Source organism: Acomys russatus, chromosome 5, assembly GCF_903995435.1.
Source record: "Acomys russatus chromosome 5, mAcoRus1.1, whole genome shotgun sequence".
In the NCBI taxonomy this organism is placed as follows: Eukaryota; Metazoa; Chordata; class Mammalia; order Rodentia; family Muridae; genus Acomys; species Acomys russatus.
This window is the reverse complement of record NC_067141.1, coordinates 22287478-22301685: the sequence shown is the minus strand read 5'-3', so window position 1 is coordinate 22301685 and position 14208 is coordinate 22287478. Positions and strand designations below refer to the sequence as shown.

Genomic DNA, 14208 nt, shown 5'->3' with positions numbered 1-14208 from the left:
GGATTCACCCTGCACAGTTGGGCACATGCTTCCAAACTGAGCATATACTCTCCCCCACAACTGCAGGTCACAGCCCCCGACACACACCTAGACACATACACAAATACATGGCCAGGTAACACACACATGGGCACTCACCCTATGTGCAGTTGTGCACAGTCTCACACACAGCTGGGTGCACATTCTTCCCACACATACCTGAGCACACATGCTGACACACACAGACCCATATTTGAGCACATCCACCCAGCATGACACAGACTCACATTGCTGTGTATGCAATGTGCCTGCAGCACACACAAAGACAGGTGGGAAGCCCCACCCTCAAGGACATTTTCTCCCTAAAGCACCCAGAAGAAAGTGCTAGAGATAGGAACTTGGCGCTAACACCAGCTCAGGACAGCCTGAGGAACGGACAGGTCCAAGAGATGGTGTGAAGAGGGGACAAGAATTCGGAAGGCCCTGGCTCTCCATGGGCACCCAAGTTCTGATTAGGGCGCGGAGGGGGGAGGCGGGGGGTAGGCAGGACGCACCGTGAGGCGCCGAGCTGCATCCACCTCAATCATGCCACGCAGGAGACTCTGGCAGTCTGGTGGGATAAAGTGTGGCATGTGGAACACGCCACGCTTGACCTTCTCCAGTAACTGCCGCAGGTTGTCATCATCGAAAGGCAGAGCCCCCTGTGGGTGGGCAGGACAGCATTCATCATGGGTAGGTAGCTTAAGAGAGGAAAGGGGAGGTCTTGGGGAGCTGTGGGAGCGGAACAAAAAGGTGAGGTGGGTGGGGCTCACCACCAGCAAGGCGAACAGGATCACACCACAGCTCCACACATCTGCCTTGCGGCCATCATACTTCTCACCCTGTGAGAGGAGGGCAATGCCAGGTGTTGACGGTGTGCAGGGCGGGGGTAGCTAGTAGGGGAGTGGGTCTGAGGGAAGGCAGCTGAGCTGTGTCTAGCCCAGCAATAGCAGGAGGAGGGGCCCTTCCACCACAGGGACCCTGGCAGCTTCTTACCCGAATCACTTCCGGACAGGCATAGTGTGGGGATCTAAGAGCAAAACAGCAGGTCAGGGGGTAGCAGGCCAACGTGCGCAGCCCATATCCTTACACCCTCCCTGAGGTTTCTCCATGAACCCTGGCCTAAGGAAGCCTGCATGTGAGGCCCATAGGCCATGGCTGGGCTGACTCCAGGAGGCTGAATGGCTTTGAAACCAAGTCCCCCCAACCTAAAAGGCCTATATGTTCGGGGATGGAGGTCTGGACCTGGGACTTCTCTGCTCAGACCTGGCTGCCCATCAACTCAGACCCAGGAGTGAAGGCCGAATGAAACCTTCCCCCAGCTCCCACCACTGAAAGACGATGCCTAGTGTCGGGACAGGGAGAGCAAGCCCTTGGGTTCCCATCAGAAGGTCCGGTACCTCTGTACCCACAGACCAGACTTAAAGCTTGTCTGGGCTGGGCAGAAGTGGCTGTGGTGTCTGCCCCCGGGGCTCTGTCCTGAGCCTGTGTGGCACTGCTTACCCGCAGCTGGTCTCCAGCAGGCTGTCTCCCACCTGCAGGGATGCCATGCCGAAGTCTGCAATACGGATGTTGTTCCTCTCATCCAGCAGCAGGTTCTCTGGCTTCAGGTCCCTATGGCTGTGGAGTAAGGGCTAGGTGAGCCTGAATGCGGCCCTGCACCCACGTCCCTACTCCAGCTCTTTCCTGCTAGTGGAACAAGCCAGTGACAACCTAAGCAGATAACACATAGGCAGCCAACACTAAGTGGTCTTCCTGGTTGGAGTGACAGGGATGCCATGTCCTCCTGCCCTCCCCTCCACAGGAGTGAAGCCTGGGTGGGGTCTTGACAGCCTTTCAAGGCCTTCTAGATGAAGCCCATCAGAACCCCACTGCCCTCTTGAGATGCAGGCCTGACCCAGCCTGGCCTGGCTCGCACCATATGGAGTGGCTGTGGCAGAAGTCCAGTGCAGAGATGATCTGCCGGAAGAACTTGCGGGCCTCCTTGGGGGTCAGCCGTCCCTTCTTCACCAGGTAGTCGAACAGCTCCCCCCCAGACACATGTTCTAGCACCAGGTATCTGCGGGATGGGGCAGAGGGGCATCAGTGCCAGCATCATGACCTGGGACACAGCCCCTCTGCCTGCCCTCCTGCTGCCTACTCAGAGAAGCTTGGTGTAGGACCCAGAGCAAGGTCCCAAGGAGGGCCCGTACAGGACGCTTGCTGTGGCCCCTAGTGGCTCTCACACCAGGCAACTGGGTCCCAGAGAAGACCATATGGACTCCCTGTAGCTGGGCAGTGGGTAAGGTGTGGAAACCACAGAAGGGAATGAAGCTGACCCAGGACCTGCCATCTCCTCCCTGCCCAGTTTGAGATCAGTCTCTTGGGATCTTTGCTATACAGAAGAACCAGAAGGGACTGGTTTCTGGGGTAGAGGTGGGGTACAGGTAATTCGGAGGAAAGGACAAAGGACAGCTATTGATGTAGTCAGGAACCATCTCATTTGGTGACAGGGATCAGTGGTATTAGACAGGAGTCCATGCTGGGGTGGGGGCCTGCTGACAGTACTCAGCTAACCTGAGGTCCCAGGCCTTGTGAGAAAGCCTTGTGAGATCTAGTTGGAATTGGGTTGCCCAGACAGACCGTACAGAGGAGCCACACTGGGACCAGCATTGGGGGACACAGTGGGAGAGTCTCAGCACTGCTTCAGCAGAGCCCCTCCCCAGTTCCCTTCTGGCCAGCATGGAGGTCTAGGACCATCCACTGCCCAGCCTCCAGGTCTGTGGAGGCTGGTCCCCCGCTCACTACCCCGACTCGCATGACACATCCTTAGCTCTCAAAAGGACCAAAATGGACCCTTCTTCTCTCATGCTGCTTCCTGTCAGATATTTGGTCACAGTAATTAAGACAGCAGCCAGACTCACCCTCCATGCAGTGCCCAAGCTGCCTTATTAATCATGGCTTTGCTCCCTGGCCTCCTAATGGCCCTAGCAAGCTATAGTTCCACTCTTTTCCCAGGCTGTCTCACTTAGCCTGGGCCTTTTGGGGCCATGGGAGTTGAAAGACTGGTATAGCTCCAAAGAGGGGCTACTCAGTGGGGGGAAAGTATTAGGAAGCAACAAGCACTGCTGGCCCTACACTCCAGATCTTCCTCCAGAGAAGCCCTACCCATTGTTGGCTCAAGTTAACAGTCTGGAGACCCCTAGGAACACTAGCCACAGGCCTGGTAAGGAAACTGTAGCACTGTGACACAGGCTGAGAGCCCCTCTGCTGCATGGCCACACTGACACAGCCAGCTCTCCAAGTGCAAGAGTGGCATGGGCCTCTGTAGCCACCCACCCCAGCCTCCCCAGCTCTCCAGGCCCAGCAATACCTACAAATATTTTTTGTTTTCATAGACGTCATGCAGCTTCAGGACATGTGGGTGCTCGATGAGCTTCAAGATGGCGATCTCCCGCTCCACCTGCGGAGAAACCATGTCACTGTCCCGCAATAAACCCCAGCCCACTCAGACAGACCCTCCGGCGGCCTACCTGCATTGCCTCCTACAGTTACGACACTGCATTTGGGGTGAGCTGGAGAGAAGGGGTATCTGCAAGTTGGATCTCGCTATCCCCGGAGGCCAGGAAAGAGCAGGTGCCAGGACAAATGCTTTGGGCAGTTGGGACCAGGACAGAGCTGCAGGTGAGTGTCCTCAAAGCCTTTCACCTTTGTAAGTGCTCATGTGCACAATGTCCATAGTACCAAAACCCTACCCTGTATCTCAGGGCCACTGTGCCATGAAATATATCCAGTCAGTGTGTCTCCAGTTCAAAACTGGTCAGCCCACCAATGCCCAAAGTCCCCCACTCCATCTGAGCTGTTGTCTTCTCTTACAACTGCCACCCACTTAAGTCTCTCAGCTTGTCCACGTCAGGACCTGGAGCCAATCCAACCCTCTTCAGGACAGCCTGGTCCAGACAAGAAGGGTCTCAGAGGCCAGGGGCACTTCCTCATTCTAATCAGAAAACTGAGGCCCAGCCAGCTGCTCTAGCATGTCAGCCCAGTACCACCACTGTCCACTGTGGGACCTTTCTCCAGGCTAACAGAGTCCAGGAAAGTGAAACCCTTCCTGAGGATGGAATAGCCTGGGAGCCACTCTGGTGTTGCTCCAGCAGGAACAGACAGGACCCCATGGGTTCAACCGAGGTTAGGGCAGGACAGAGGTCATCCATGTTAGCCCCAGATACCTAGGTGCATCTCTTAGGTGGTGGTCCTGTCTACCTCAGCCCACTGCCTCACCTTCATCAGCACCGACTCACTGAGCTTCTCACGGTTGACAATTTTGATGGCAACCTTCTGGCAGGTGACACAGTGGATTCCCAGCTTCACCAGGCCTGTGGGAGAGAGGCCAGACTCAGCTCTAGCACTGCATCATGCCCACCCTGGGTAGCATGGACCTCATCTTCACTTGGGAGCTCTGCATTCTGATGTGCAGTTCCCAAGCCTGCCATATCCTAGCCATTGACCATCCTGTTCACTGACCAGACGGCTCCACCGAAGAGTGTCTTGCTACACAAAAACCAGAGCCTCCTGAAACCCAAGGTCTTTGTGTGCCCTCGCCCCTCTCCCAGGTCACCAGAGTCCTTTCTCCAAGTCAAGTATGCTGAAGAGGCAACATCCTCTGGGCCCAGAGCCAGTCTGCCCTCCAACATGATCTTACTCATGACCCTTCACCTGCAGACTTCTGCAGGAGAGTATTCTGTTCCTGTTCCCCAGTGCTCTGTCAGCCCCAGGCCCTAGACATGCTCTCCGTGGAGGAGTCGACCCATCTTGGAGCTAGTGTCTGGAGCTGGAGGAGGCTCCAGTGTCCAGCATGAGACATACGGGTGTGAGGCAGGCTGGAGGAGGTGGCAGGGATCCTCTCTGGGACCCATGGTAGTCAAAGGGAAGCAAAGCTGGGCTAAGACCACCAGTCAGGAGGCAGAGACTGCTCCTTTCAACTCATGATGGGTCCAGAAACTCCCAGCAGAATGAGCCACAGCAGAAGACATGAAAACAGTGCAGGGAGAGATCAACAGAAAGGTAGGTTAGGGCTAGAGGAAGCATTTCCAACATGAGCAGTTATCTCTCTTCTCTACAAAAGATTTGTTTCCCAGGTCTCTTGCAAATTGAGAGGAAAACAAAGACCCACATGATGCACACACTCACACACACAAACACGTGCATGTATGTGTATGTGCACATCTATGCACCCATACATGACAGTAATATACAAAATTGGCAAAAAATGAGCACAAAGAAGATAAATGTGTGGAAAGACAGTTCATGTTTTGAATAAGGTCACAACAGAGATGTAGTTTCAGAACCCAGTTGGAGCTGGGGTCCTGGGTATCTAAGTAAATGCAAAGCTGAGTTTTCATGATAGCCCAGGCTGGGAGGTGGCCACGGCAGAGCTCTGTAGCCAGGGGAGCAATCTCTGAGGCCCGGCATAGGCTCTGGTACCTCTTGCTGGCTGGCTGTGATCCACCATGAGTGCCTGCGATTCCTGCTCAGATCAGGAGAAAGAGAACTAGCCAGGAGGGTGAGGTTACTGATAATCTAGTCTCCACAGTTCAGTCACCACATGGGCTGTGACACTGTAAGGCACTAAGACAGGAGGCCATCTGCAGTTGGTCAGAGGGTACTTAAGACTTGGTAAAACCATCCAGTCCATGAAATAAGAAGCAAGAGAAATGGGGTAGAACAGGGTGACAAGTGACCAAAGCCTCCCGCCCCAGTAGGAAGGGCTACAGCACACCTATAAGATCCACCTGCAGAAGGATGAGGCCACAAGGACAAAGCAGGAGATGAGAGTGACCCAGAAACAATGTGTCCCCTCAGGAGATCGCAGAGACCAAAAAGCCGGGTTCTGCCCAAGGATGGTGTAAGAGTAGGGCTGGCGGGTAGGAAGAGGCATGGCAGGCATCCTCAAATGTGACTCTACATCTCAGCATGTAAGGAACCCTGGAGTCCCAACAGGAAGAGTTCTCTGTGTCACCACAGTCCAGCAGGCAAGCATACCTAAAAGCCGTCAAACCCAGCATGCAGACAAACCATGAGCTGCTCAGGAACTGACCTCCCAGGACACACTGGGCCCTGGCAGAGACAGCGCATGCCTCATGTCCTCTCTCTTACGTTCACACTACAGGCATATTCACCTTTACATGGATGGCTGTGTGTGTACCCATGCCCTGCACAATGCACTTATGTGCAAGCATTCACATACTGTCTGCATGGCTATGTACTCACCCTCACAAACTCATGGCACACACATTCAGCCTCACATGTATGTGCACATACACCAGAACACTCATATCTCACCTACGTGCATGCCCCATGCACTCACCTTTTCATGTATGCACACCCATACCCCACACTCAATCCCACACGCATGTCTTTATTCTTATCCACACTCCTCAGCCTGTACATGGTTTAGGCGTAACGGACACCATAGGGGACATGTAGAAAAATATCGTCCTGCCTCAGGAACTGGGCGGGAATGGTACTAAACTTGAGCAGGCTACCAGCAGCCATGAGGCAATTTCTCACACATCAAATATTCAGAAGACAATGTGGTCATCTCCACCCAGTGTGACTTCCAAGGTCTGCCAAGCATAGCTGTGTATTAGGTACTGCCTCATGCCTCACCTTAGAGGTGGTGAGAACTTGGGTTGTGGCATCTACCTAGCTGGCTTCTAAAAAGCCAAGAAGACAGAGGGCCATGCCCTGAGCCTGGAACTTCCTGGGAATAGGGGATCCTGACCCCTGCTCAGGTCACAGTATGGTGGAGGTGCAGGGGAGCCATCCTGGACCCCTCCCTTCACCTTCTACTTTCCAGTATGCACAGAAAGCCCATTTCCCACCACTGGGCCTTGAACGTTCCTACAAACCTTGCATAGCCTGGCATGGCAATGCTTCTTCTTGGTAAAGCTCTCCTTCTATTCTAGGCCATTCCTTCCCTGCCTCCATGTGGGAGATGGGGTCCTGCCTCAGGAATGGGGTTAAATGGGGGTCCTCTAGTGTTAGATGTCTGGGTTATAAGCAGTTCTTCCCCTTCTCTTTGGAGGGGAGTGGGGAGCATGTCCTCAGGGGCCCCCGCCGTCTGGCCTGCAGCCTCAGGGACAGGCGGCTTTTTGGCGGGAAGCCCATGATCACCCCTTATTATCCAGCCCTCTAACTCGCTGGGGCTTATTTTCCAATTGTAATTTTATCTCTAATTATTGTCTTCACACAGACGCAGCCTCACATAGAAATGGAAAGTACACCATGTCACAGATAATTACATGGGGCCATGCCAGGGTGGGGCTGCACGGGAAGCAGGAGGAGTCACTGTGTCCCGCGTCTGCATGGGGCAGCAGCGGGCTCTACGGTACTGGGGCTTCCACACCTCTACGGAGGGTCCCCAGGCGCCCTACAGGTGACTTTGACATGACCATGAGGGTCCCGGGCCCTTCCAGGGCTACTCCCAACCACAGGCACCTGGGGCTTCTGAGCCTGACTAGAGAATCAGAGGAGGTAAGCAGCTACTATGACACTGGTGGCTTCTGCACAGCCATGCCCTGTACCTGACCTCTACTGTGCAAGGCTCTAAGATGTCTGTGTTATGTGGAGTCACCTGGGAGTCTGTGGGAGCCATGCCTCCCTGTCTAAGCCTATGTTCTTGGACCCTGCACTCCTGACAGCAGGTGGCCCAAATGCATGCGCATCTGCCACAGCTGGGAGTTTAAACTCTAGGCTTCGTGAACCCTTGGCTCCCATCTACACAAGGTAGGCATACTGCTGTAACCTAGTCAGGCCTGCACTGGGGAGGTGAGTCACAATCTTCTGAGGTGGAAATGGGACCTGGGGGACAAGCAGTAAGTTGCAGCCATGTTCATTTCCTTTTTTTAAAAAAATTTATTTATTTTATGTATGAGTGCTCTATCTGCATATACAGCTGCATGGCAGAAGAGGACATCAGACTCCAGTATAGAAGTCTGTGAGCCACCATGTGGTTGCTGGGAATTGAACTCAGGACCTCTGGAAGAGCAGACAGTGCTCAGTCTGCCATGTTCATTTTCTAGGTGCCCTGGCCAGGTGTGGAAAGACGGAGGAAACTGCCGTCAGGAGGTTGATCATGGCCTCCCAATTGACCTGATGCCTCTGCAGAAATATTGTGCTTGGGATCCAGTGAGGTGTGTGACGCAGCCCCGAGCTCTCCCTGCTAGTCACTTTAAGGTGCAGCTGTTGCCACCTAAGTGGACAGTCTATATCTCTCAGGATAGGACATTTCTGCACTGCCACCTCTACCCCTCCAATCCATGGCCGTGGCCTGAGGAGCTGGGGGCTACAAAAGGCCCACCTCAATGCTGGTATTGTCACCTCCCTAAGGTGCACTGCCTAAACCACAGAGCAGCAGATGATCCTGGTTTGTGTCAAGTGGACAGGCTGACCCCATGAGCCCTGTCCCATAACTACAGGACCAATGCCAAGGAAAGGCAGCACCTTAGTCAGGGGATCCCAGGAGCCAGGTCCCAGGGCCAAGCGATCTTCCCTCCTCTTCTGTCCCCCAAGCTATCTCTAACCAGCCACTCTCAGGCCCACACCTTCGCAATCCTCCCAGTGGGTCATCAGAGTGGAAAATCTGCCTAGACCCCTCCCTGGTCTCTCCTGAGCCTTGTCATTGGTGGGCTCAGGCCCTCTACAGGACTTCAGGAATAGCCAGGTATGAGAGAGCACCTCCTGTGTGTCCTGTCTGCAAACACTTGGTTGTATCTGCCCTGCCACTATTGCCCATGAAGTTGCTCATCTACCTAGAGGTCACTCTGGGGACCCACTTGGCTTCTGCCAACTCCTATCCTCGCCTGAGCTGGTTCAGAGAGTAAAAAGGAGTCAGTTCCGCCTAGGGCAGAGTGCCAGTGGTCGGATGCAGCACTAGGGCTGATGGAGGGGCCTGCTGGGGCTGAGGTGCCTCCTGCCTGTGCCTGCAGGCCTGATCTGGACTGCTGTCCTTGGTGCTGAATGCAGTAGGCTGTGGCAGCTTTGGGGGGCAGGGTGCCCGCACAATTAGCTAGTGCCTGGGTGCAATGTGTGAGTGTCTGGCAGTAGCTTCCTCTGCGGTTTTTGAGGGATGAGGCTTATCACAATGCAGGATGCACCTGAATGCTGGCCCCAGTCAGCTGATGAGCACACCAACCCCAGTTCCAATTGAGCCCGGCAGGGGGCACCTGCCCCAACTGTAGGCTTGAGACTACTGCTCATGGGGAAAATGCTTCAAGGGTCATTTGTACCTCCTGCATAAGTGACCACCCTGCCTCTGGGACCAAGTGTATCGTACCCAAAGACTTCTGCCTCTACCCTGGGTGGCTTGGCTTCCAGGACAACCACTGTAGCACATGCTGACCTACTTTCCTTCTCTTCTCAGTGGGCAGCACTGTGGGTGTGTGAAGGGACAGTGACTCCCATTTTCCTGAGGTGACAGATGGGACTCACATCCAGCCTCTGTGGGCTTGGCAGGAGGTGGACCCATCCTGGGAAAATGGATCTCAATGCAGAGCCCAATTTGCCCTAGCCAGGCTACCCATGACAATAGCAGGTTAGTCCTTGAGGAAGTGTCTGGTAAGTTGCAGGGCAGACACCTCAGAAATGGAGTCCCCACCCTCGCCAGAAGAGGGCAGGTGATCTACATCATGCCCAGATCCTCACTGAGAGCCGAGAACAGATAAAACCATACTTGCCAGCCCACAGCTGTCCTTGAACGTCCTGACAGAACTCTGCAGGCTCTGCCCAGAGAGCAGGCACCAGTGTGCACACGCGTGCATGCACACACACACATACACACACACACACATAGGGAAGGAGACCAGAGGAACTGGTGCACAGATCCCCATGGGTTCCTGAAAAAAGCTGACCCTTTGGGGAGAAAGGCCAGGAGGCAGCAGCCATCCAGCTCCCAGGTCACCGGGCTGCTAAGACAGGATGAGGAGGAAGGCCCCTTGGGCATAGGCAGCCACAACTGCTCTGTGGGCTAATCTTCCTGGTCTCAACCCTTCCATTCATTCAGTCATTGTTCCAAAAGACCTCCCCAAAGTCCCCAGTGAGCCAGCCTGTTGGATCGATACCCTATATAGGCCTCTCTCCTGGCCATGGACCCCAGAAGCATGACCACTGTTGGGATGACGCTCTGTGAATAGCCTCCTGCAGAGGAATGAGGACTTTGTACAGCAGCTCTCTGGCCCTGAGCAATGGAGGGAATGGACTTCACCTCACAACAACATCCCAGATGAACCTCAGCAGAGCATGAGCCAGGACCATAGCTAAGGCATGGCCCAGCTAAAGCAGAGTCACAGCTAAGCCACGACCACAGTTAAAGCAGGACCACAGCTAAGCCATGACCACAGCTAAGCCAAGCTACTGCTAAGCTGCCCAAAGTTCCTGATACTAGGAACCAGGAGATAATGGTGTCTGCCACCCTAGGTCATTCAATGTCAAGCTGACAGGTCATACACAGTGATGAACACCATGTCCCTAAAGGCCTCCAGATGATGCTAGGGCAGCCAGACAGGCACAGGGGGCAGCCATTCACTGCAGCAGTGCCCTGGCCAGATACAATCCCACTCACTATGTGGTCTCTAAATTGTTTCACCTCCTCCCCCTCCCAGGCCAAGCAGGAAAAGGCTGAGCTCTTCTTGATCAACAGGAGGCAAGACTCAAAAGCACTGGCCTGCTTAGCTGCCCTGCATACCCCTAGCTATGACCACAGCCCCAGAATCCTTCCTGATGGGAGTCCCATAGTGAACGCTCCCCCTGGAGGGGGACACGGTAACAAGGACCCAGGCTGCTCACTAATCCCAGCAGGTCCAAAGCCTGGGTCTCTCAGGCCAGGACAGAGGGCAGAGGTTAGGGGGCAGAGGCTGAAGGACACAGCATGGACACTGGAGAGGGGCAAGGCAGCAGGGTCATGGCCATTTCTTGCCTTTGCTGGACACCAAGAAGTCTCAGATTTTTAGAGTTGGGGAATTCTGTATCCATCTCTCCATGTCCATGCTGGCGAGGTTCCCACTGCTGGGTTCCCACTCTAGTCAATGGGCTCCTCCTCCTGCCCATCTCCCATGAGGATTCCACTGTCCCGTCACCACCCTTCTTGGAAGGCAAGGTCCTGAGGGTCATCTGGAGGTGACCCCCAGGAGCACCTCCTCCCTGCCTTGCCCTATACTGAGACTCACCCGGTGCTAGGGAACCGAGGGAGGGGGGCAGCCCAGGGGCTATGGAGGTGACAGACTTGGTATAGAAGGAGTTGTCATGCACCTATGGCTGATGCCTGCACTCATCAAATGGGGAACATGGAGGGTAGATGATGACCTACTTGGTAAAGGGCGTTGGCAAGTGATTAGTCAGTTAAACATCCCCATGTGAGGTCAAATGGATTCAGGGGTACCAAAGACTACCAGCAATCCCCCAACACTGGAAATCAGCTAGAAGGAATTCCCCACAACCTCAAAGACTGCCTACTCTGCAGTGTGAGATCACACACGCTCTCATATAAACCTCTGTCTGGAGGCCCAAAGACATGACACTTCAGTTCGCACATACACACATGCATATTTGCCATCACAAACCTGGTCATGTCTCCACAAAGGTTCATTCACAAAGACCGCTTCGTTCATTGCAACATACCTGGTGCCAGCTAATGCACTGCACTGTCCAGAGGCATTAAAACCTACTACAAGCCTTGGACATGGAAGACAGAATAGTAGTCTGACCACGTGTCCCAGCAATGCCACTGTGTGAGCAGAACTAGGCTTACATGCACCACCCCCCTCCTTAAACCACAAAGCTTTGCTCTCTTCTCCTCATAAGGGGAAGCAAGATCAGAGCCGGGGGTCATGTGGTCAGAAATCTAGGTTCACAAGACTTCAGAACTCATTCTCCTGTCACTGCCCCAGCAGTCAAGGCTTCCGGCTGGGTGGTGTCACAAGCATAGCATTTCCTCCCAGTCCAAGCTCAGGGTGTCTGTCATGCCTGAACAAAGGAATAGTCACACTGAGAGATGCCAGAGGGATCATGCTGGGTAGCTACTGTCAAGCACACTAGAGAGACAGAGTCCAGGGACAGGGCAGGTGGGAACATAAGGGTCTCAAGAAGCTCGGGGTCACGAGAGCTCTTTGACACCAAGCTGCCAGCAACACAGATATCACAGTGCAGCTGCTAGGTAGAGAGGCCTCCTACGAGCCAAGGCTGAGCAGCTTGGGAGAGCAGAGACTTGCTCAGGGCTGAGCTGGGCATGTCCTTGGAAGCCGGTTTGCCAGTGTTCCCAAGTCACCAAAAGCCCCTAAGTCTCCAGAGCCCAAGTTTGGTGGGGCTTCAGGGTTCCAAATCTCTAGAAGCTGACCATCCCTCTGCCTGCTGAGAGTGCTCTGGAGAGCGAGCCTGGCTTCTGCCCAGGAAGGCCCATGGATTTCCTCACCCAAAGCCCTAATTAGCCCCTCTTCTCCTGGTCCTGATGAAAGATCACATCAAGTTGGAAATCAAGACCGATGGGCAAAGGGATCAGGATGCCTGGAGGCACACACACGGGAGGGAATTTGGCTCCCAGGTTGGCAGTGCTCAGACTCAGTGGGCAGCTTCAAAGACAGACTAGCTTGGAGCATGCCTCTCCCTCAGCCAGGCTGTAGAGACTTTGAAGTTGCAGACATCAAAGTATTCATGTTCTCCTCAGCATCCACACAGCTGTGGGTGCTGAAGCGCCTCCCCAGCCACCCCTTCACCTCTCAGCCTCCACCCCCACAGCTTGGGCACTCAGGTTTCCATGCCATAGCTGCAGTCAGGATTCCCCAGTGCTGGGGGAGGCTGACGACAGGGTGCAGGCAAAGCCCCTCCACACATATCCTGAGGACGCCCACCAGTGCACCAGGGAAGGCTCACTCCTCTGGGGAGACAACTGTTCACACTCCGAAAAGGAATCTCTCAAATTAAATTAATTAAGCCCTGAAATATTTCATATGCCTGCAGCCCTTTGGCTGCCTCTGCGCGCCCGCCCTCTCCTGCCTATCACCCAAATAGGGGGCACAGGCTTCCTAGGGGGGCAGAGCCTCCCATTAAAGGAGGCTCTGACCCAGGAAAGAAAGAGATGTGGAAGGGGAGAGGAAGATCATCCTCAGGTGACCTTGCTGTCATGTATCCTAAGTCCCTTCCCAGATAGTGAAGTCAGCTCTGCAGCCCAGGGGTGGGCAAGAGGGAGAGGGGGCTGGGATCCTGGCTCCACTATCACCTGGCCTGGCAGGACCTGTGTCCCTCCAGCCTTGGTGTGTGTGTGTGGGTGTCTCCTGGTGTCCTTTCCTAGTAGTAGACATCAAATGTGAAGACCCCACATTTGAAGTACCAACAGCTCTGCATGTGCTCATCTCATCCCTCACCCAAAGGTGGCTAGGAGCTTCCTAAGGAGGACTCCCAGGCAGAGGTCAGTCCAGGAGCCACTCCCACTGCCCAAAGGCAGCCGTGGAGGGCTTAAATACTGGGCACCCAGGCCTCCAGGAACAGGCTGCCATAGGCTTTGAACAGATGGGAGAGAATGTCACTTTGGGCCAGGAGTGACCACAGAGGTATTTTATCTATCAGGCCACAGTCAGGTAAGGATAAGGAGGCCACAGAGAAGCTACAGGAAGGAGACTGCTCCAAAGAGGCCTTCTTAACCCAGGAGAGAGGGTAGGGGTTCCTTGCATGAAAATGGAAAATGGATTATAAAATCAAACTTATAATAGGTAAACAATGCCACCAAAAAGGAAAAAAATGGGCTACTTAGAACTCCGGGAAACTCAAAGGCCCCAGGAACGTGCTAAAAGGTAAATGGAACACATCATGAATATAAAGCATCCATGGTGTCAGATAAGTAGGTACTCAACAGGCTTCTAGGCCACTGAGCTCCCAACTCTAAGAAAATCAAGTCTTAGCTATACACATGAGTAGTGTCCTTCCAGTGGGTCCCCAACTACACCCTGGCTGCCCATGCCTGTCCCTCACTCTACCTGTCCCATTTTTCTGCCTTCAAGCAACAAGAAAACAGTGAAATTAAATTGATTCATATAATGGGGACATTCCATCAGGTGTTTAGGAACCCCATTTGGTTCCCTCCCTTGGGGACAGATTACCCCTCTGCCTCTACCTCACTTCTCCAAATAGGCCCCAACATTGGATATTTCCAACAGAGAGCCC

The 14208-nt window shown here is 54.0% G+C and overlaps 1 protein-coding gene across 18 annotated transcripts in view; it reads right to left on the bottom strand.

Moving 5' to 3' along the window:
- Window positions 1-14208, bottom strand: part of Brsk2 (BR serine/threonine kinase 2) — a 51410-nt gene that overhangs the window by 18236 nt on the left and 18966 nt on the right. For 17 of the 18 annotated variants that reach the window (XR_007830627.1, XR_007830628.1, XR_007830629.1 and 14 more), the window contains exons 2-8: window positions 4279-4373; window positions 3375-3460; window positions 1937-2077; window positions 1522-1638; window positions 1015-1048; window positions 792-860; window positions 534-680 (exon numbers count right to left, since the gene is read on the bottom strand). Coding sequence is in view for 15 of the 18 variants with exons in the window: in XM_051145676.1 (XP_051001633.1) it covers window positions 534-680; window positions 792-860; window positions 1015-1048; window positions 1522-1638; window positions 1937-2077; window positions 3375-3460; window positions 4279-4373 (689 nt within the window). In the remaining 3 variants the exon portion in view is untranslated. Of the gene's footprint in view, window positions 1-533; window positions 681-791; window positions 861-1014; window positions 1049-1521; window positions 1639-1936; window positions 2078-3370; window positions 3461-4278; window positions 4374-14208 lie in introns of those variants that run through there. The other variant, XM_051145681.1, reaches the window with a different exon arrangement.